The sequence below is a fragment of the Odontesthes bonariensis genome, chromosome 13, assembly GCF_027942865.1.
Source record: "Odontesthes bonariensis isolate fOdoBon6 chromosome 13, fOdoBon6.hap1, whole genome shotgun sequence".
Classification (NCBI taxonomy): Eukaryota; Metazoa; Chordata; class Actinopteri; order Atheriniformes; family Atherinopsidae; genus Odontesthes; species Odontesthes bonariensis.
The window spans coordinates 18,344,747-18,366,849 of NC_134518.1; the positions used below are offsets into that span (position 1 = coordinate 18,344,747).

Consider the following 22,103-nt stretch of genomic DNA (forward strand, 5'->3'; position numbering starts at 1 on the left):
TAGCCTCGGGGTAAGCAATGTGCTGAGGCGTGACTAAAAGGTTTATTCTGGGTGTCAGAGGTTAAAATGAGAGCTGTATTTGTTGTGAAAGCAGCAAACACACACATTTTGAGTCATGTTGAATATCAATGATAAATGAACAATTGTGAGGCAGAATATTGAGCCCTAAGGAATTTAGAAGTGTTGTTCATGCATGCATGTCTATTCACTGGCAGCGGTTGAATGTTTTCCAGAGTCAGCCCACTGATGAAGGTTTTGGACCAAATGTCAGATTCTGCTGCAACAGCCAGCGACAACCTCCTCCTCCTCCTCCTTAAGGACGCCTTAACAGGAAATACCAGGACATTCCTCATTTACTGCATTAACCCTCAAAGTAGGAGCGCCAACCTAACAAAAGCAATGAAAAATGGCTGTTGAATTGACGTCAAAGTTACTCTGGTCACGTCCTCCCTACAGGTCTTCTGGATGATGAGACACCTTGTGCTTTAGATTTGGCCCAGAGAGTGAGAGGACTGGAAACCACAACCACCACTGGGTGCTGGAGTCCAAGGACGACCGAGCGAGAGATTCGCGAAGGCATAACTGATTTACAAAACATGATCATGTCACAGGGGGAAAGTGAGCCTCGCAACATTTACAAGCTGGCTGAGCTCACTCAAAACCTGCAGGTAACCGACATGACACGGAGCTCTCACCCCGTGTTGCACGAGGCCTTTTTCAGCTCACGGCTGGAAATGTTACGTGCTGCGTTTGCGTGATTTCTACAACAGATTGTGAAGAATAAGTCATGGGACAAGAGGAGGGAAGAGTCAAAGAAGATTAAAGAAAAAATGGAGGTTTGAATCGCTCGTTTACCTCAATTATTGAGCCGTCCTTGCTCTCAACATAAGAAACAAGACCCGTGTTTTGCTCTAACTCCGCAGAGCTGTAAATCCTCAAATAGCAATCAGCAGATTTCTGGAGGGCATCTCATTGACCACAGAGAGAGCACAGAAACAAGGAAATATCTTCAGGACCAGTTAAGACAGGAAATGGAACAACATATTAGAGGTAATATGCTAAGGTTCAAAAGTGTAATTTTGTCCAGAGGGGCAACCATGATCAGTATATTATGTGTGTCTCTAATATTCGCAGAAGGCAAAGGCAGCGTGGAGAAAGTCCAGGAGAGGGTAGAGAGAATCCAGCAGCTGAAAGAGTCTCTCAGGGAAGAGACCCTGAAGACTGGGGCCATCGCAGAGAAATCTATGCTCTGTCAACAGGTGACACGTGTCACCTGACACTTTAGAGTCTCTGTCTTTCACACTGATTGTTCAGAAAGTATTCAGAACCCTTCATTTATTGCATACTGACCGTTGCAGATTTGGACATGAAGCAGGGTAGTACTTTTGTAGATCACATGCCCTGTATTCAGCAGGAAACAGTCTCCCGGTCCCTGCCACCAAGAAGCGTCCTGTGGCATTACGCTACCATCACCATGCTTAACTACAGGGATGTCAGCCAGGTGATGAGCAGCACCGAGCATTCACCAGACAAATTCTTTTTTGACCACTGAGTTCAATATTTTGGTCTTCCGATCAGGAATCCTTTGCCTCATGCCATTGGGGTCCTTTAAATACCGTCGGGCAAACTTCCAGCAAGCTGTCGTGTTGCGATTAGTCAAAAGCGGCTTCCATTTAACAACTCTACCATGAAGGGCCTGGTTGGGGAGTGCAGGTGTGATTAGTCATTTTTCCGTCTATGCAGAGGACCATAGAAGTTTGTTTTATTGGGCATGTATTCGGTTTGGGTGTCCGAACGTCTGTTTAACAATTTACGTGTTGCATTAACACATCGAGTATATGCCACTGGAACACTCAAAGCTCAGGAAAAGTTTTCTAACCTCACAATGATTGATGGCTCATCACATTTTTATAGTGAAAGTCTGCAGTGAGCTCCTTTGACTTCATGGCATAGTTTTTTTTTTTATCTTGACAGGCAGCACAAAAAAAAAAGTGTGCAATGGATGAAGGGTTTACGCTGCATGTCTCTCCTCTGACTGGGGCTGTATTCACAAACTTTGATCTATTTGATATAAACTAAGGAAAATGGCTCGTCGGTGTATGGGTTAGCTGGCCGATAACATCTTCCTGAAGAGCCCAAAGTACCAACCCTGAACGATAGAATCTTTATCTTTCATTAACTCATTTTCTTTCCAACCTTTCCTCTTCCAGATGACAAACAGCTAAGCCTCTTAAAAATCCCCCTCCCCCCTACTGCTATCAGTAGTAGTAGTTGTCTTAAAGGTTAAGATGTGTTGTAAACAACATCTTTGACAGGATATTTGATTCAATTCAGAAGGAAATTCTTGCCCCTGGGAGCTGCTCTTTGTGGGAAGCTTTGTGTTTGCGGCCCCTGGTTTGAGAACACTTTCACAAGGCTGAGTCAATAGTCTTTTCAACATGTAAATAAGATTAATGTGTGCAAGAGTGGGCAACCCACACGAAGACATTTATTTTGCCAATTTAATGATTAGTCTCAGTTGGAATACAGTGAAGCACGGGAGCGGAGGAGGCAACTTAAGGAGGATCATGGGAGATTAATTCAGGAGGAGGTGACGAAGATGGAGAGAGACTTGGCACAGGAGCAGCTACCGGTGAGATAATGAGATACACCGTTGTTTAACATGCAGTGTGTGATCCATCGCAGATAAGAATGCTGAGTCAGTTTAAATCAGTGCAAGGTTGGATTTATCGTAGGTGGGGGGGGGGGGGGGGCGAATGCGTTTCAAAACTTAAATCTACTCTTTCCTTGCGTTTTTCTTTTATGGTTTAATCACGGGTTCCATCCATCGCCCTCTCAGACAGAAAGCCCTCAGAGAGAACTGCTGGTGCTGACCAGAGAGAGGCAGGTCCTGGTGATGCAGATAGAGGCCCTGCGTGCTGAGGCCCAGCGGGCTGAGAGAGACCTACAGGATCAGCATCACAGGCACCAAACAGAGCTGCACTGTCTGAGGGAGGAGAGCCTGCAGGTGGGAGCTCACCGGGTTAGCCAGAGATTTCAACCATTGCTGACCATTGACTTCCTCAACTCAACCATGTGTAATGTTTGATGAGGGTGCATAATAAGGTGCCCATAAGGTCCTGATGGCTATTTAAATGCGGCTCATCCCTCGGGTCATGCCATTAGAGATTATTCAGTTACATAAGAGGAAGCTTTTACGTGCACGTTCCACAACACTTGCTCGTCACAGCAATTAATCTTTCCCAGGGGATGGAATCAAAAACCGTGAGGCTTTACGGACTTGCTACATGAGATTGAGTATTTTTGCATATCTGAAAAACAAAATAGCTAAAACTGTACAGTATAAAAGAGTTTTTTGTTTTTCCCTACTTTGTTCAAACTAGGTACATTTCTTACGTAGAGCATTTTTGGCAGCACCACCCAACCCAACATTTTACTATCTGTTACACCGTGCTGCAGGTGTTCAGAGCATTTCGTCAGGTAAGTGAGGAGCAGAGGAAGATGTCAGAGGGCAGGTACAGAAGCGTGCTGCTGGAGGCTGTGCAGGATGCCATCTACCTGTCAGCTCAGAACCAGCAACTGCAGGCTGACAACGCACAACTACGAAAAGGTCAGTGTGTACCTCTAAGTTTCTCCCAGACGGGCACCGATGTAACAAAATGTGCCACCAACTCTTATTCTCATGTCATTTTTTACAGCGCTGGGAGAGATAAAGGATACTCTAGCAGTGCGGGGTGACCCTATGGCCGAGCTGATGTCTCAGCAACAATGACGACGTGCGTTGTTAAATCTGTGCGTTCCGACTGTAGCGTGTGACAAAAAAAGTCAAATAAATAACACTTTCGACATTTTATTGTTCATTCACACGATGTGTAACACTTTGACTTTGTTCTTTGCATGGTACAAAACAGAAAAAACAACAGCACTCTTCAGAAATCTTTAAGTCAAGATATGAGGTTTACCTGTATCACTGTACGGATTTACTGCAATGCTATATAATCAGAAATCAAACATTAGATTCAAATTTCTCAACTTTAGGCATTAGCTGGCTGGTAACACTTTGGCTGGGATGGTTAACGAATCAAGTACGTGTTGGATTCTGGCTGAAGCAGTCCAGTCTCAGGAGAGAAGGCAGACTGAACAAAGGCAGAAAAAAAAAAAGCGTCTAAAAATTCATCTCAAAAACTATAATCAGATGTATTGAGGCTGAGCAGAACATGCCATTCCTCTGAGGGATGTTCTACTATTTGTAATAAAGGTAAGCTGCCAGTCCAATCATACCAACAGGTACTGGGAAAAAAGAAGTGAGCTGCAAACCTAAGAAGAGCCAGGACAACAGAGCATTAACCAGCATGGAGGAGGAAATAACAAACAGCCTTGTGATCCCGCTGCCGTGCTTCAGAACCACGGACATCAGGAGCCCATTAACTGCTTGCCCTGCAATTATGACCCAAACCACCCCGGAGTAGCCCTCCAAAAAGCTCTCGTCACTTGCTACAAAGGAGAAGGAGGACAGCCCGTTGATGGCCACACCGAACACATAGAGGTAGAGATTCTGCACACCGAGGGGTAACTTCTGGCTCTTCAGCACCCTCTCTGTGTAAACTGCTGCGAGCCCCGACACACAGCAGTACACCAGCACAAGGAAAATCCCCCAAGCTGTGATATGAAGCCTGGCATCTTCCTTGGCCTCAGCCCCGTCAGGGTCCTCCAGCTCCAGGCTGCTGTAGCTGTGGCACACCCCCGCGGCCATGAGGAGCCCCAGAGCCAACCACTGAGCAAGCCGAAGCCTCTTTCCCAGACAGAGGGAGTACAGCAGGGCCGTGGAGGCTATTTTAAGATTAGAGAGTATTTGGTATGAGCTCGGGTCCATGTAGGCCTGCATGAGAACAACCAGGTTGTTGTTGAGGGCGTAGAGCACGGCGGGGACTGCGTAGGGGGCCACGAGTAGTAGACGCGGAGCGGCCTGCAGGGCCGACGTGCCTCCAGTGAGCACAAGACTCAGCAGGGAGACGAAGAGTTTAGCCAACTCGATCATGACGACGCACGAGGAGGAATTGAACGGGACTCGACCGTCTACCTTGGTGAGGGTGATGAGCGGCGCGTGAGAGCCGTAAATGAGGACCATCAGCCCCAAGAGGGCACCCCATTTGATCCTCTGCACCCACTGTCTCTTAATTTGTGTCGGGGAACTGGGCCCCACATTCTGAATCCCAATCATCCTCAACGATAAACGATGAACACTTGATTTCTACCGAAAATGGATTCTTATTTTTGTGCAAAATATCTTCAATTCTTAAAATGAATAATTATAATTCTCTGCCATTTAAATACTAATTACATAATATTATCTTTATTTGTACTTTGGACTGAACAATAACTCTTCTGGGAACATCAGCAGGAAATATGGCCTTTTATCCACACAAGCAATTCCAAGTAGCCGCTCCAGGCAGCAAAAGTCATGTAACATAATCTAGAGAAATAAACCTTAAAATGTTGTAGGCACAGTGTCTTGCATGATGGGTTAACGATGGACAGATAAAAGTGGTAGTCACCCAGCAGTGGTAAATTGAACCCAAAACAAAAACACAAGTTTGAAGAAGAAAACAAAAAGAAAAAAGGCTGTCCTTGAGTCCAGAGTGAAATTCCAGTTGAAAGACTGCATCCATAGACATGTCTCAAGCCAGTTCTTCAGTCTGCCCACATCACTTTGGTCCTTTTCTCAGGCCGTTCACGTACTCTTTAACTGTCCTTTCAACGTTGGGCACTTTGTAGCTCTGTGCAGCGTAAATACCCGTGACCGTTCCCAGCAGCACTCCCAGGAAGGCGGAGGAGCGTAGCTTGGCCACCACATAGCCGGCTAAAAAGCCCTTCAGAAACGGGGATCCTAACACGGTGCCTCCCTGCAAGGAGAATAAATTAAGAGAATAGCACGACCTTTAAGCACACAGAAGTAAACTTGTAGGGAACCTGGAGATTTATCACATCTTCAGTGACATATTGTCCACAATCTAATAACACAAAAATCACAGGGCAGCATTTACAGGCAACAGAAACGCATGTAAATACGCACAAACTAAGACAAAAACGTTTTGAATGTTACTATTTGTATACATATATCTGAGATGAATGTATACATAACTTAGGACGAGGTTTCATCCACCATGTGAGGACAAATTCGGGGTCTTCTACTCATGTAAAAAGGTGAAGAGGTATCGCCTTCAAAAGCCTACCTGTGGGATTCCTGCGGACACCTCGCTCTCCACTCGCCTCTGGATCTCCTCCAACTGATTCTTGAGCTGCGTTAGATCTTTTAACTGTTTCAGAGGATCCTACAGTGACAAGGACAGCTTATCATTAAACCCCCTATTAGGAAATAGCACGACAAACTCCAACATAAGAGTACGCCGTTGTACAACGGCGTACCCTTGACTGTGACGACTTGGACATTCATGTGGAGACAGTTACAGCATATATCAACTTTTGCGTGGATAGTCTGATCCCTACAAAAAGCGTAAAAATGTTTGGCAACTCAAAACCATGGATCACAACGGATATTAAAAAACTGTTGGTGGAAAAGGAACGAGCGTTTAAAGCAAATGATAGACGCGGGGGGAAGTTGATTCAAAGGGAAATACAGGCGAAAATCAATCATAACAAAGGAATATATAAATCAAACGGTGAACAACTGTTACTGGACAATAATTCGCGGATGGCACGGAAAGGAATTAAAACTATGATTGGACAAAATAATCAGCAAAAAATCCCGGCACACACTGTTGAAGAGGCGAATGCAATGAATGAACATTTTTCTAGATGGGAGAGCGGTGAGAGGACTGAGCCAAGCTGTCTGTCAGCCAAGCTGATTGTGCTAACCCACTTAAAAAAACAAACTAATTCCTTGATTTTAAATATTCTGAAAACCAAAGAAATGGTCATCAATTTTAGGAAAAGGCCCCCTCTTTTACCTGTCACCTTACAAGGGAATGATATAGGTATGGTGGAAGAATATAAGTACCTAGGTACCATCATTGACAACAAATTAACATGGAAGGCTAACACTCTGGCAAGATATTCAAAGACACAACAAAGATTTTATTTCCTGAGAAAGCTGCGTAGTTTTAAGGCTGATACAGCAATTTTAAGATTATTCTATTTAACTTTTATTCAAAATGTTGTGACCTTTGCGATTCAGTGTTGGGGGGAGGTCTGTCTGTCCAGAACAGGAATATGCTGGACAAGGTCACAAAATTGGGCAGGAAAATCACAGGTACTGAGGTGAAAAGCATTAGTCACATTACAGACAAAAACACAACTAATTTGGCCTTGAGGATATTAGATGACCCGTTTCACCCCCTCTTCCCTGAGTACTCCCTTCTCCCCTCTGGTCTTCGTTATAGAATGCCTCAGGTGAAAACAAATAGAGCACTGACATCTTTTGTGCCCAGGAGCATTCAGTTGCTTAACAGGCTAAATTCAAGTAGAGAGCCACCCGAAGATATGTACTAGGCACCTGAAATGCCAAATTCTTGCTCTTTGTATATTTATTTATTAGTCTGTCATTCTGTCTTGTCTGCATATGTACGTCTTGTGTGTTTTCTGTATGGGCTGTTTGTGCTATACTGTATGTTGCTTCCAAGTACAAGACAAATTCCCTTTGGGGCAATAAAGGTTTATCTTATCTTACAAAAAGAGCCCGAGTTTACCAATAGCAGTTCCCCCCGAGAGTTTGGTTAGTTAACCGCTTACAACCGCACAGTTTCTGCCTCGCTGCTAGCAGCAGAGCACGGAGCGAGCTTTCACAATCAAAATATTCTTTCTCCATCATTTACTCTTAAACTTTATTGAAAACGACTTTTCAGACTCTTCCAGGTGTGGCTGTCTTCTGACAAAACAACTGGAATCGATGTGTTCAAAGCCAGAGAACAGAGTAAGTCACTCACCTTGTCATCCGCCATGTTTGCTCGGTGTGTGGATCAGCATTCGACTTGTAGGACTGAGCTGCTCGTTGAGCTCGATTAGTTTGGTCCGATTTTAAAAAAGATCAATAAAAATAAGAGGGGGGCATATAACATACCGTTAAAGGTCTGGGTCATTGGATTTTCCGTTCAGAGGTATTAAAAAAAAAAAAAAAAACGAGCGTAGATTTGATTGTTGTTTTAAAATGAAAAAAAGGGGGAAAAAATATTTTAATAAAATTAAAACAAACGTGTATCAGAACTTTTTCCTTCTTTTGTGTTCTCTCAGAAGTAATCTAAAGGCCTCTCGGCTGAATTGGATGCCCCCCCTGTATCAAACCGCACATAAAATGGTTCAAATCGGTTTGACCTCCAGCAGCTACAAAAGAGACATGGTGTTTGCACAGTGATGTTTCACTACTAATGACTGGATGTGTCAAACAGCATATCATTTAGAGGATTTCAGGGTGACCCCTGCAATCTCAATCTCATTATTCCAATACTAAAGTACATTTACTTAATAATTATTTTTCAAGCAGAACTTTTACTTTTAATATAACACGTTTACTTCGCTGTATTGTATATTCGGATTTTGCTCTTATTTGTAACTGCATTTGGTTAATTCTTACAGTGGTTAAAAACAGACCAAGAAGACATGAAGCAACAAATTAAGGTATTTCAGTTAAGTTTAAAAACATAATTTTGTAGCCACAATTTAATTATGTCATCCATCAGTGTATATTAGTTAAAAAGGAAAAATCATGAGATTAGCGTGTTGAAAGAAGTCTCTCAAAAAATATGGTCTTTCCACACATTAGGATCTCTGGTTGTTCTTTTTTTTTTTAACTTCTCTAAACAGCGCGTCGAATTAGGTTAAGCATTTACGAGCAGTTTGATTAGCTCATTGTTTTTCATTCGAGAAATGACCCAACCTGCGTCCTGTTATACCGCTTTAGAGCCGCATAAACACTTAATTCAATCAGACGCACTAAGAGGCAGCTGACTCAATTTCAGAAACTGCGCCGACCTATGGCCACACAAAAACACACACCACACTTTATGGCACGCAAGCTGTATTCACGTGTCAAAAACGTCTTCCATGATTGGCCTTCGCATATCCATTACAGCCTGTGATTGGTTGGATGACCATGGCAACAAACCGCCATTTTTTTTTTTTTTTACTACACGACGAGTAACGAACCTACTTTAGAGCATTTACAGACATTTACACCTCGTAAATTCTGTCGATAATACGACTCAAAGGCAACTTCCTGCACTAAATACCACCAACGCCATGCCTGACTTCTTCAGTGGCTTCCAATGATTGTTCAGGGCAGTTTTTAGAGCCTCGGGCCATCGTGGGTAAGGCTTCAATAAGACTGCATTTCATTGGATACTGACTGGCTGTGCTGGCAGTATTAACACATGCCATTAAACCTGCCTTTAAAGCAAGGAAGAACCAGTATTTTTTTTATTTTTTTTTGTTTGACTTGCGAGTGTTGTGGTTTAGTTTCCTTGTGAGCGATAAGCAAAACGAGCTGGCAATGCTATTTTTCTGCTGGGCTTTATTCAGTCAATTGTCCTGTATTGTGTAGTATTTCTAAGTCATAGGCCTTACATGTATCTATTTTCGTCTCAGCTGAACATCGTGCACCCTATAAGCTATAATGCACTTGATAAATCTGTCATTTTGTTCAGAGCAGAGATGAGTGACCCTGCTATATCATGCTATGTCATGCCTTACAGTTAAACCGTTTAGTCTAGAGGTTATAGTGTCATATGCATATTATGAAGCAAAACTGCACCCATACCGTTGCATTAAGTTGCTATTGTTGTAGTTTACCCCCTTTTAGGGATGGTGAAGTGGGAAATCATTACCCTTGTAATTACATAGTCCTTATTTAAGGTTCATGCATGAACAGCAAACTAATCACATGATGTTTTCGAATGTGTCTTAGATCTCTGCAAAGCATGGACAAAGTGAAGCTGTTAGATGCTGTAAAAGTAACTGAAGAGGTGGAGAGCGACTACAGCCCGATGGAGGAGGCTGTTCCCAAAAAGAGGAAGAGCAAAGCTCAAGAAGACAGTGTTGAGAGACCTAAGAAGCCCAGGTAGTGCGCATAACCTGAGGAGCTTGCAGGCTTGACTTGAACATGGATTCTCTCCAATTGTCATGTTTTAATTGTAGATGTGGAATTGATTGTCTGTCCTAGGTCTGCCTACTTGCTGTACTACTTTGATGTTCACCAGATCATGCAACTTGGAACCCCAAATATGCCACAGTCAGAGGTCAACAAACGAATCAGTGAGAGCTGGAAAAGACTCAGCGTGGCTGAGAAGAGCTACTATCTGGAGAGAGCCAAGTTGGAGAAAGAGGGTATAGATACCGTAAGCCACATTCTCATCTTTTTTTTTTTTATCTATAAAGAAATACAAAATCCTTTCAGCAGCACCGCAACCAAACTGGCTCGTAACATGTTTTAAAAAGGAGTGTTTCACAAAAAAGTATAAAAAAAAACCCACTAGAAAATCTCAAGAAGATACAAGAAGACACATATGTCCTTAATTAGTGTATTCTATTCTAGATCATACATGCAAATTGTGCTTTCTAGTGACATGTCCACAGTACCCACAGAACAAGTAAAAAATAACAAAAAACAGAGCAGCTACAAGCTATATAGCATTTTAACTGTACGATGCCTGTCAGTGCTTTTGGGACAAGGAGAATAAGACCTTTCAAGCTTTTCAAGTGTGTTTTTTTTTCTCATATTTCATGCTATCTACTTCTAACTATTGCCTAAAAGTTAATTACGGACTCTGTCCATATGGCAGACGTCAGCAACTAAATGGGCGTGCCCTGCGTTTTTGTACATACACTCTGGATCATTATTCACACAATGAGCATCATGCTGTCATTGATCACCAAGTAATAAATAAGAAGTTACAACAAAAAAAAACAAGCTGAACCCATATCTTTGTAAACGGAGAGATAATAATGTATATTCTAAGTGTTGTGTCAGTGGAAACAGCTTTAGATAAACCATGGTGCCAAGCATCCAGACAGAGCGAATATTTTCAGATTCGCCATGAAAATTTGTTCGAGTCTGTTGAATACTTCAGGGCCCTTTTTGTGATTATGCACTACTGAGTACTCATGTAGACAACTGCATGAATTCCCTTTGAGATGAATGCTCTTGGCCAATCATACAATTGAATAAGTAATAATTAAAGGGGAACTGCGGGGCATTTGAAGCGCAATCCCATTGCTAGAGGTTGTCAAATAATGATAGTAGGACACAGACAGGTGCAAATCGGCGCTCCCTGTGCGGCGATTGCGCTGTTTGCGCAGCCTGTCATGCGAGGCTAATACGTGGTGGCTAAGGGGCAAGTGCTAACCCTTCCACGTAAAACAACAACTTGCACACTGCAGAAACGTCACACCACTTTATAAACCATCCGACAATAAAGTCACAAGCCTTACCATCAAAACCATATGCATGGTTCTCCCATTACTGGCATGGGGACGTTACAAAACAACTTTATAAACAGCATGTCACTTACCTCTTGTTGGTATGCTCGCGCATGTGAAAGCCCAAAAGAGTCAATGGACGATACTCCCATATACAAAACAATTATCTTCTCTAGAAAAACTGCGTTCAAGTATTTAAAACATTACAACAATACATGCCCAGTAATATTGTTGTAATGTTTTAAATACTTGAATGCAGTTTTTCTAGAGAAGATAATTGTTTTGTATATGGGAGTATCGTCCATTGACTCTTTTGGGCTTTCACATGCGCGAGCATACCAACAACCGGTAAGTGACATGCTGTTTATAAAGTTGTTTTGTAACGTCCCCATGCCAGTAATGTGAGAACCATGCATATGGTTTTGATGGTAAGGCTTGTGACTTTATTGTCGGATGGTTTATAAAGTGGTGTGACGTTTCTGCAGTGTGCAAGTTGTTGTTTTACGTGGAAGGGTTAGCACTTGCCCCTTAGCCACCACGTATTAGCCTCGCATGACAGGCTGCGCAAACAGCACTATCTCCACACAGGGAGCGCCAATTTGCACCAGTCTGTGTCCTACTGTCAGTATTTCACAACCTCTAGCAATGGGATTGCGCTTCAAATGCCCCGCAGTTCCCCTTTAAGTGATCCATGAGATGACGTTCTCACAGCAGAGACAAAACATCTTTTTCTAAATGCACTTATTCACTGCTGTCCAGTTGGATTTTTTTTTTTTTTTTTCATTTATTCCATGGAAATCTAAGAACGATTGTGTTTTTTCCTCAGTCATCTCTCAGTCCCTGCAAACACCTGCCAGGCTTCCGCAAAATCTTACCCAGAGCCAGTTGCTTTCTCTTACCCAAAGGCTGCTCCGCAAATCATCAGCCAGGAGGCTCTCAGTCAGTGGTGAGCGTTGACTCTCTGGACATTTCAGTTGAAGGATGCTTGCCCTCAGTCTCCCTTACCCAGAAGTCCCAGTTCACTCCTCTTGGGATGCCTGGAGACGTGGTTCTCTCTGAGCACCACATTGTTGCCGATCATGTAGCAGAGGAGACAGCAGTGGTGTCTTCGTCCATGGCCCTTCAAGGAAGTACAGCCTCTTCTTCATCCAAAACCTCCATTGACACCAGTTTCTCTCAGGGCTGTGCTGACTTTACAGAAAATGGCTTCACACTGAAAGAAAATGAGACCAAAGTTCCCAATAGTAGCTACAGTGGAGCGATGGCACAGCAGGCACAAGGGGAAATTACACAGGTTGTAACCGTCGTACCTACTCAGGTAAGGATCGTTTGTCTTTCTCCTTGTACCGATACTGAAATTCAGGATAGGGGCTCCAATTAAAAGTTAAAAACCTATACAGCTTTCTAGTTTAATCGCCACAAAAGTTCTCCGCTTATTTATCTCACTTTAGAACCTGCTGGAGTCCAAGTCTGTGGCAGGTGTTGGCTCATTCTGCCCAATGATGATGATCTCTTTAGGAGCCAAATCAGAGCAAAGTGCCAAACCTTCATATAAAATGGTAAACAAACCATGGGTAGCACCAGAAATTTTGATTAGGGGCAGTAAAAATATATCAGCTTGCCTGTTTTCCTCTTGTTTTTTTTGGGCAGTCTGTGAAGACATACACCAGGAGGGGTAGAGGGAGATGTCTAAATCCCGGATGTTCATTTATATATGTCACCCGCCACAAGCCTCCAACATGTCCTGAATGTGGGAGCCACTTGGGTGGAAAATGGATACCTGCTGTAAGTGTCAAACAATCCACTCCTAACATCCAGTTATGTGCGTGGCTCAAGGCACTTGCCGTAATTGTACATTATGTTAGGCAAAGAGGACGCAAGAGAAAAGGGCAACTTCCAAGCAGCTGCTGCAGACTGCTGAAACTAAGCATGATGAAAGCTGTCAAGCCACAACACCATCTGCTCACGGGGGGAATGCTGATATTTGTACAACAAACACAAATGAGAGCAACAAGGAAAGGCAAGTTCAGCAGTGCTCCAGAAAGCAGGGTGCAGCTTCAGCTGGAACGCCACCAGAGGGCAGCAACACCAAACCACAAACTCAAACAAGGCAAGTCTGACTGCCGGTCCTATGTGACTGGTACACAGAACAAAGTCCTCATGTACATGCAGTTTATATATATGTATTTGGCTTAAAATTAATTTTTAAAAAAAGCACAATTGCCTGATTTATATTTGTTATTTGCTATATTTCACTTTCAAAGCGAGCATGATATTGGTATAGCTGTGTGTTGACTTCGCAGCTGTCTATTGCAAATTATTTTGACTTGACTAACTCGACTCACTTTTCTTCCGTCATTAAAAAGACCCGCAAAAGACAATCCTAAAGGTGCCATGATTCTCAATCAAAACTTCAGCTCCTCTGTTGTGCAGAGGAGGCCTGTGAGACCCATCCTCCCTGCCCTTTATAACACAGGTGAAGTTCAACATGGAACCCTGAGAAAATGCTTTGTTGGTATTTAAAAATGAAGAGCTGTTTCTACATGGATGTGCATTTTTGCTTGTGTTTAGGTGGTGCTTTGATTCAGATCTTAACTGTCCCACCTGACAAGGGAAAATTCCAAGGTGTAAACCACAATAAGTCATCTACAGGTACTGAGCGATGGAGTTTTATTTCTTAAAAACAGAAGCTTTTGCAGGTGTTTGTTGAGTTCACATTGGAATAGGCAGACTGCCTTTGTAGTACAGCGAGGAAGGGATGTGTGTTCAGAGGTTTCTGCTCTCGCCTGATGTGGTTGTGCTTCTTACCGCAGCACCTCGAGAGAGCTTCTCGGGTCTCAAACCCAGCACTTTAAAGCAGCTCGGCCAGGCAGTCCCCGCAGCCACAGCCAGCCAGGTTGACACGTGCATTTAAACCTAACAAAAAGCCCACACACAAATAGAAAATGATGATCACGTGCAGTTTCCTCACTCTCTGCTTGCCTCTCCACAGGACTCTGCTGTGCTAGCAGGCAGAAGCCAGCCTGCGTCTTCACTGGCTGACAGAGTGAACGTCGTGTCGGTTGTGCCTTTCAAACAACACCCAGTTTCCAGTTTTGTCAGTATATTTGCTGCTAACGCCGCACATTTTTTCTTTATTAGCTCGCACTCCATGTTCAGTTTGCAATATTTCGCCCGTGTGTCCTCTGTTGTCCACATTTTGGGTAATTATTGCTCTCGGTTGTTGTCTTAGGACTTGGGTTTGTCCACAGCACGAGGCAAAGGTCGCTGTAAGAATCCATCTTGTGACTATATGTATAAGAACAGACATAAGCCTGCGGTGTGCCCAAAATGTGGCTGCGAGCTGGCCCAGAAAAATACAAAAGCTGCAAAGGTAAGAAGAACGTACCTCATTCACATTGCTTGAAGTGCAGACGCTGTAGGATTAGTTTTCAGCTGACCTCTTGATCCCTCTTATGAGCCTCAGCACAGCCATGGATCCCTGAACTACCTCTATAGACTTGAGGCAGATAACTACAGGCCTTTGATATCTTTGATGTTTTCTTTCCAAACAAGCACAATTAACGTCGCCATTTGTATTTTACCACTCACTTATTTTGTGATATTGTTCACGTCTGATCGGTTTCTCTGAGCTGCAGATTTTTTTACTCTTGTAGAAATTATTGATCTTACCTGTAACGCTAGTAGTTGTAGGTCATTAGTTTGAAAGTCTGAACAATAAATTACTGCAGGAGGTTATCTCACCTCAGAGCAGTTCATCAATATATTATCAAATTTACACAAATCATGCCCCTGCTGTCTATTTTCCTGTTGTTTGCACTTCAAAGCGCTCTCTTCTAGCTCTAAATGTGGATAAACTGCATTATTACGTTGAAATATTAAACCTTATCAATTGAACCGATCTGTTCTTTGTTTTGCCTCTCTCAGTCTGAGCCTTTGCTGGACCCGTATCAGGCCCTGAGCCCTGTGCAGAGGGACATCCAACGCCAGAGCACTGTGCAGCTGCTCCGCAGCTCCCTGCAGATTCCTGAGAGCGAGACGGAGCTTCAGGAAACTCTTTCCCTCATCCAGGAGCTCAACAGTCTTAAAATTGTCTTTGTTCAAGCGGGTGAGCAGAAGCAGGAAAACGTCACAGAGACGGAGACTGTGGTTGAATCTGGGTGGCCTCAGTTCTACGAATCGGTAGCTACTCACTGTGGCCTGTGTAACTACCCTTTGTTCAAAGGAGGGCAGAGGTGAGAAGAGTTGTTGAGTCTTTACGGCTTACTTGTTGTCTTCCTTGTTTCTTATTATTCCTGCTTTTGCCTTTTATTATGTCGGTGCATTGGTATAAGGATTTTTTTGGCATAAAGATATTGTACTGCTTGTGTATTGCAGTACTGTCGCAGGACAAGAGGACTGCTGGCTACTGACTGAGACACTGATACAGACAGCTTCTGTCCAGCTCAAGGTTTGTCTCAACGTTCAGTGTTTGGCCCTGCACAGCTTCACCGACCTCCATCCAGGTAAACAGACGCTTCCAGAAAACCACTGCTGGTCATCAAGCACTAACAGTATCAAAAAGATACGCTATTTGTGTAGGAACTACGTGTGTCAGACATAAACAGCAAAAGGCTCGTCGATTAGACATCACCGAGGCTAGACTGGATCAGAAACCGGGGCAAAGTGGGGGGGGGGTGAGCTGTGAGTGCTGGTGTGGTCATGGTGTGGTCAGGTTGATCATTTGAGAAAAATCGAGAACATAATTCTTCTCAGTCACTGTCAGGACTTCACCGTCTTTTCCAAAAGGGGGCACCACAACTGCAAGAGATGAGTTTTCCTTCCAATACAGATAGGATTCCACTTCTGCAAGCTGTGCTCGTCCCTTTTGAACCTCGTCCCTTTTGAACCCCGTCCCTTGTGAAAGGCTCATTTATTCTTTACAAAACCTTTAACAACTTCTATACAAGTGTTGATTATTACCTGCCAAAGGATTTTTATTTTTTTATTTAAGATCTGTACTCTAGCTTATACTAGCAAGTAGCTGTTTAAATTGATAAGTAGATACTTCAGGTACAGCATCATTGCACATTTTGGCATCAGAATACTATCAATGCTTTGGGATGACTACTATTAACAGCAGCTGTCACCAGTTTATCTTCCTGTAGCTTAGCATAAGAACTAGTTGGGTGAATATTATGTTCTGCTTTTCAACTGCAAAAGTTCAGACTTTATCTTTCTTTCAGTCTATGGTTACAGCAATGCTCTGTCACCGTATATTTGCTTGTCCCGATCAGGAGGTAATATGCCTCTTTGAAGGCAACAGATGTTTCTTCCGGTGTTGTATCTGTATCCGCACATTCAGCTCTCGTGAATGCAGTACGAGAGGAAGACCGTAATCAAATTTGTTGGCAAACTTTGCACAAAAATTCAAACTGATGTGTCTGCTCAGCCAGACCAATCTGCCACCGCACGTTTTTTTTTCCTTTTTTCCTGTCTATCTACACAATAATGCAGATGTTAGATCAGTTTCAGATCTACCCAACTCTGTCCAGAGGTTTTTTGGTCCATCAAAACTGCACTGATCTGCAAGCTGCTAGACTAATTAGCACTTGTACATTTGTCTTACAAGATGAAATGATGAAGCCACATTTGAATAATAATATCATTTTAATTGCTAAATCTTGTTTGGACTGTCTCAGATTTCTTTGTGAATTCGATTGATCTTTCCCTGTTCATTCTTTGACAGGTCTGTTCAACATTGGGAACAGACTTTTAGTAAGTATTGACATGTTCCTGAAAATAAGGGCCAACATCAGGCTCGGCCACTCCCCCTCTCAGGCGGCCACGGCTTTGCTCGACCACATCCCGAGTCATCCAGGTAGACGCTGCCCCACACTCTCCTTGAATTCATTCTGCCAATTTATATTAATCTACAGTTCTTAAATGGTCATATGTTTCATAAATACTCTGTCTCAGTCTTTCTTTTTGTTTCCTTGCATCAGTACATTCGCTTAGTTCCGAAGAATTATCTCAAATTCGTGAGCTCCTCCTGAGTGGCTACTGGGCCTTTGAGTGTCTGACAGTAAGAGACTACAATGATATGATCTGCGGCATTTGTGGTGTTGCTCCAAAGTTCGAGATTGCACAGAGGGACACAAGCAACATCCTGGAGCTCAGGAACGTGGAGGTGACGGATTGTTGATAGACCTACTTTTGCAAACTTTAGACAACTACTGTTCATACTTGGAGCTTGTTGGGATGGGCTCCGGGCCTCTTTATTCCATCCTGTGGTGATCTCTCTGCAGTTTACCTGGCCCGAATGTTCCATCTCAGATGAGGTGCATGTGGATGACTTCTGGCTGACCATGGAGAGTGAGGCGATTGAGCAAGCAGCTTTCCCAACAGACATCCCAATCACACGGGTGGACGCTTCCATCATCGCTCCCTTCACGCCCCCCCTGATGAGGAGTCCCACTGTTATTAACACGGAGAAGGACAAGCTCCTGTCACAGATACAGCTGCCTTCAGGTACAGACTTCCTTTAGATAACTGCTGAATTTCAACTTTTACAGTCATTAAACCTGCCACTGTTTCTGGCACTGATAGATAGAGGGTTGCAAATATGAAAGCAAATTCATAGAGAACGTGTAAAACTGTCTTTGTTGCTCATGGGTCGATAACTGTGATGTGATGATGCAAATGTCATGTATGTGTTCATGGAATGGATTACATCAAAATGTTCTCATTGTTGTGTAAGGAGATCCATCAGTTTTGGTCCGACTCATTCACGATGGTCAGCTGAGACTCGACAAGACTGAGGATCATAACGAGGCCGAGTTGAGAGCAATACTGAACCGCTGTGGGGCAGACACCACCCCAGGCTCCACCAAGGTGTGTGTGTGTGTATGTGTGTGTGTATGTGAGGAAGGGAGAAAAGTGGGCCATCATGCTTCATGTGCTCTCAGTTTTTAACTGTTGTATATTAATGAATGTGATGAAAATGATCACTGGTCATGCTTGCTAGAAAAGGACTGTTACAGTAAATGTGATGACACCAATCATCAAATCACATGATAACTTGTTGGTATAAAAGCAGAAAATTCCCCATCTGCACCTCAGGGCTGGTAGACCCAGTGTCTTACGCAAGAGTGCCACTTTGCTTGTGAGCTTTAATTTGGTCAAAAATCTGTTTCTCTTAATTATTACTCTAATTTCTTCTCTTGGTGTGATTTCCCTTGTCTCTGTGAGACTTTGTGTTCACGAAAGCATGCTCTCTGTGTCCCTCTGTGTTAGAATGAGCTGCTGGCCTCTCTGATCGACTTGTACAGCCATGTTCATAGCGGCCTCTCCACTGCCCCACAACCCCCTGCACACCTCACTGCTGGCAAGCTGTCCAAGGTCTGCCCCCACAAGGTGAAAATAGTTGCCTCGTCATCGTATAACTGGGAGCAGGATGCGCTGGACTCTGGCTGGTGGGATAAGCTTGGCCATGCATTCGTATAGCAGTGTCCTCAAAGATGTCCTAAACTGCTGGATGTTGCCTTGTTTTTTTTTCTTTTTTCCAGTGAAATTGTTGTAAATGTCCACAAATAATGTGGCAACGTGATTTGCCGCCTTGCAGGCGTGTTCTTGCACGAGCCAATCATGTCAAACAAGTAAATCCAGCAGTGTTATATCTTAAAGCCTCAAATTAATTTTTTTTATTTTACTTTTCACATCTGTTTGACAAATAAAGTTGGACATGACATTCAGGTTTCTCACTGTGTGTTTGCCTTTGAAAGTGTTTCCTTTTTTTTTTTCTCTCCTATGCTTATCCCAAGGTGGTGTGCTCTTCAAAGTACTTAGTAAGAGGAGAGACGGCCCGAGATCACGTCGACCTGCTGCTGTCTTCTCGCTACTGGCCTCCGGTTTATGTTTGTGACTGTGCTCGTCGGGTGGCTCTTTGCGCAGACCTGCAGTACCCAGAGGTGGCAACCCAGATGTGGGGCCGGAACCAAGGCTGTTTCTCTGACCCGTTCGAAAACCCAGAGGTGGGTAATCCTAAATTCACGAAATGCCACGTCACTACCATTGAATTATTTATTTATTTTTTTGTTGGAACAAGTATTGAGGAGTGACATGGGAAACGGAAAAGGGAAAAATGTCACCTTCTGGTTGGATTGAAAAGTTAAAAACGAGGATCAAGTTTAATTGAAATTATAGACTTGTATTCGATGGACCTGTCATTTCAGCTGAAGGAAAAGCAAGTTTTGGTCTCAATGCTTTTAGTACGTTCATTTACACGAAGCAACTCTACGGTCCAGCAGCTCTTTCCTCAGACAGACTTTTTCCTTTTTCTTTTTTCAGTTTGTTTCATGTGCTGAGCTGCAGGATCAACCCTACAGCGCTGACTTGTCCTTGGTTGCAGAGAACCAGCCTGTCCATCCCATCACCAAATCTTGCTCACGTTGGCTGGTCTGTCCTCCAGAATCGGTCCCGGAGGCTCCAGCTCCAGAGCACCACTCCATGGTCCTTTGCAGAGAACTGGAGCCTTACTTAAGTCTGGTTGTGGAAGTGCTGACTGAGAAGGAACAGACAGATCTCGCTGGCAACGACTCCAGAGAAAAATCTGAGGACAGTTTGGCAACGAGCTGTACGGGCAAGCAAGCCATGGTTTTCAACAACGCAGCTTATTATTACCTGCACAACCGTCTGGTGGATTTCCTCACCAGCAGAGACATTGTAGGCCAGCAGATCAACGAAGTTGTGAAGGCCTGCCAGCCTGGAGAGGTAGTGATCAGGGATGCTCTGTATCGACTGGGCGTGGCACAGATAAACACGGAGAAAGAAGAAGATGAAATAAAGGGGGTAGAGGGACAGACAGAGGTAGAAGGGACAGAGACGCATGAAATAGTTCTGTCGGAATAAAAAAGTTTGGTCTTGACGGGCTGTAAAAATCCCACGAATGAAAAGAGCGGAGTGCCGTTATACGAGAGAGACGGCTGTGAAGCACAAGATGGCGGCATAACAATAGACGCAAGTGATATCAAAAGGATTTTAAGTGACATGGTGCAAAGGTAACCCTCACATCAGTGAGGAAGCACAGTGAAGAGGATATTTGACATGAAGCACTAGCCTGTAGCATAAAAATAGCTAAAATTCTAAAAATAATTTTTATTTCACAATGCAATTTATCATTGAATGTAATTTTATTTTTATTATATTTCATTTTAAACTCATGTTTGCGTTAAATATCAATAAATGTAACTAAAGCTGATGCACACATGATATGAAAATGATCAGTGTTTTGTGACAAAAAAACTATGCCATGATGTGTTTGTTTTTTTTCACCAGAGGATATCAGCAGTTGGGGGAAAAAAGAGTCGGTTTACGTACAGATGATATAAAGCTGGGTGCTTTTCTCTGGCTGAAATCAAATTGTAAAAGGTTTCTATTAACTCATCTATTTTGAGTCCACAGTTGGTTTGGAGTATTTATTGCCTTCCTGTGTACCTCTACGTAAGTCCCTGCTTTGCTTTTTTACTCTGCTACCTCTCGTTTGCCACTTGCTGCCTTTTGCAGTGATATTTGCGTTTTGAGAAGTGAGGATCTGAAAATATGTTGCACTTCTGTGTATCAGATCCCAGTGTGATGATTGGTCTTCGCTTTGATTCGCATTGTTCTGTTCTGGGAGTTCCACTCATTGGCAGGTTTTACTTTGTGTGAATTGGAAGAAAAGGATTACATTTTGTTTGCACAAAGAACTTCAGGAAGATTCACTTTTTCTTAGATTTCAATATAAATGAAAATCCACGCTGAACTTACTTGCTCCTTCTCAACTGTGGCTGCAGGGTTTTCCAAACAAACCCAGAGCACGATGCTGCCACCACCATGCTTACCAATTGATGGACCGTTTGTGGGATCGCGTGCTTTTACCTTTTTCTCTGACAAATATGCCTCTGGTCGTTGTGGCCAAACATGTGATCAGCTGCAAACCTCAGCAGAGCTTCAACCTGTGTCCCAGCAGTCTCTATTAAAGGAAGACTTGGTTTTTAATGTCGAAAATACACTTGTTTCCTAACCTTGTGCTGATGTACACGACTGACCATTCTGTCAGGGTAGTTGTTCACATAATTGCCTTAATACTGGAGGAGTTAACATTTGGACACACCGGCAGACTCGGACTGTGCTGAACTTTCCAGATTTGCAAGATGTAAACAGTGATCATGACGACTGTGAGGGAGGTTAGTATTTGGTTGATGTTACGATCGTGGCACACAAAGCAATACTGTTGGTGTTGTTCAAGGCTTCTGATTAAAAGATGGCAGATTTCTGGTCATTTTTTGCCGTAGACTTCCTCCATCAGTCACCTCGGCATCGCATCTTGTACACACATGGCATACATTTCAGAGGAAACCCACATCCAGCATTCCAAACAAACTTGCGAGCATTAACTAAAAGCAAGTATATATTTTTGCTGTCTTGAGTAGCTCTTGATCTGCCAAAGCACTTTCCCTTTAGCTGAGGCATACAGGTAACAGCCTGAATGTCCAAACTTCACAATAAGATGCACTTGCAGAGAAAGAAAAATGTATTTGTTTCAATTAATTATTTGAAGTTCAAAATAGCCATGCCAGTAATGTCAGTGATGAGGGTATGATAGTTCTCAATGTTAAGAGTATTTTTACAGTATCGGCTTTTATAACAAAGAGCCT

General features: G+C 43.2%; 4 protein-coding genes across 6 annotated transcripts; 2 read left to right on the forward strand and 2 right to left on the reverse strand.

Moving 5' to 3' along the window:
• The first annotated feature begins 347 nt into the window (after positions 1-347).
• LOC142397150 (uncharacterized) lies at positions 348-3,772 on the forward strand. Its single transcript, XM_075480493.1, has 8 exons — positions 348-668; positions 771-836; positions 924-1,050; positions 1,135-1,259; positions 2,513-2,632; positions 2,840-3,007; positions 3,460-3,610; positions 3,699-3,772. The coding sequence occupies exons 1-8, from the start codon at positions 597-599 to the stop codon at positions 3,770-3,772; spliced, it is 903 nt and encodes a 300-aa protein (XP_075336608.1). The 5' UTR covers positions 348-596.
• Positions 3,773-3,834: 62 nt separating this feature from the next.
• Positions 3,835-5,239, reverse strand: LOC142397708 (putative UDP-sugar transporter protein SLC35A4). The gene has a single exon (XM_075481279.1). It carries the CDS (start codon positions 5,219-5,221, stop codon positions 4,244-4,246), a length of 978 nt encoding a protein of 325 aa, XP_075337394.1. The 5' UTR covers positions 5,222-5,239; the 3' UTR covers positions 3,835-4,243.
• A 92-nt stretch (positions 5,240-5,331) lies between these two features.
• On the reverse strand, positions 5,332-8,050 carry LOC142397709 (SLC35A4 upstream open reading frame protein-like). The gene is made up of 3 exons (XM_075481280.1): positions 7,944-8,050; positions 6,234-6,332; positions 5,332-5,903 (listed from the first exon to the last, which is right to left on the reverse strand). Exons 1-3 carry the CDS (start codon positions 7,956-7,958, stop codon positions 5,706-5,708), a joined length of 312 nt encoding a protein of 103 aa, XP_075337395.1. The 5' UTR covers positions 7,959-8,050; the 3' UTR covers positions 5,332-5,705.
• A 1,097-nt stretch (positions 8,051-9,147) lies between these two features.
• On the forward strand, positions 9,148-21,727 carry hmgxb3 (HMG box domain containing 3). Of its 3 annotated transcripts, XM_075481282.1 has the most exons (21): positions 9,148-9,320; positions 9,917-10,069; positions 10,172-10,346; positions 12,254-12,745; positions 12,879-12,986; positions 13,078-13,212; positions 13,293-13,537; positions 13,794-13,903; positions 13,999-14,079; positions 14,241-14,323; positions 14,420-14,524; positions 14,660-14,800; positions 15,355-15,662; positions 15,805-15,932; positions 17,156-17,287; positions 17,412-17,596; positions 17,715-17,937; positions 18,167-18,300; positions 18,703-18,822; positions 19,230-19,439; positions 19,756-21,727. In XM_075481282.1, the coding sequence occupies exons 2-21, from the start codon at positions 9,930-9,932 to the stop codon at positions 20,314-20,316; spliced, it is 3,816 nt and encodes a 1,271-aa protein (XP_075337397.1). In that variant the 5' UTR covers positions 9,148-9,320; positions 9,917-9,929; the 3' UTR covers positions 20,317-21,727. The 3 variants fall into 3 exon arrangements, with proteins under 3 accessions (XP_075337397.1, XP_075337396.1, XP_075337398.1); XM_075481281.1 differs by lacking the exon at positions 9,148-9,320 and having other exon boundaries at positions 9,442-10,069; XM_075481283.1 differs by lacking the exon at positions 9,148-9,320 and having other exon boundaries at positions 9,443-10,069; positions 10,147-10,346.
• The last annotated feature ends 376 nt before the right edge of the window (positions 21,728-22,103 follow it).

Excerpts from the sequence above, each read along its gene's own strand:
- LOC142397708 (XM_075481279.1), bottom strand. The coding sequence starts at position 5,221 with ATGATTGGGATTCAGAATGTGGGGCCCAGTTCCCCGACACAAATTAAG.
- LOC142397709 (XM_075481280.1), bottom strand. Across the intron at positions 5,904-6,233 it reads TGTCCGCAGGAATCCCACAG|GGAGGCACCGTGTTAGGATC; the intron begins GTAGGCTTTTGA and ends TTCTCCTTGCAG.
- hmgxb3 (XM_075481281.1), top strand. The coding sequence starts at position 9,906 with ATGTGTCTTAGATCTCTGCAAAGCATGGACAAAGTGAAGCTGTTAGAT. Across the intron at positions 14,801-15,354 it reads AAAATACAAAAGCTGCAAAG|TCTGAGCCTTTGCTGGACCC; the intron begins GTAAGAAGAACG and ends TGCCTCTCTCAG. Across the intron at positions 15,663-15,804 it reads TTGTTCAAAGGAGGGCAGAG|TACTGTCGCAGGACAAGAGG; the intron begins GTGAGAAGAGTT and ends TGTGTATTGCAG.
- LOC142397150 (XM_075480493.1), top strand. The coding sequence starts at position 597 with ATGATCATGTCACAGGGGGAAAGTGAGCCTCGCAACATTTACAAGCTG. Across the intron at positions 837-923 it reads AGATTAAAGAAAAAATGGAG|AGCTGTAAATCCTCAAATAG; the intron begins GTTTGAATCGCT and ends CTAACTCCGCAG. Across the intron at positions 2,633-2,839 it reads TGGCACAGGAGCAGCTACCG|ACAGAAAGCCCTCAGAGAGA; the intron begins GTGAGATAATGA and ends TCGCCCTCTCAG.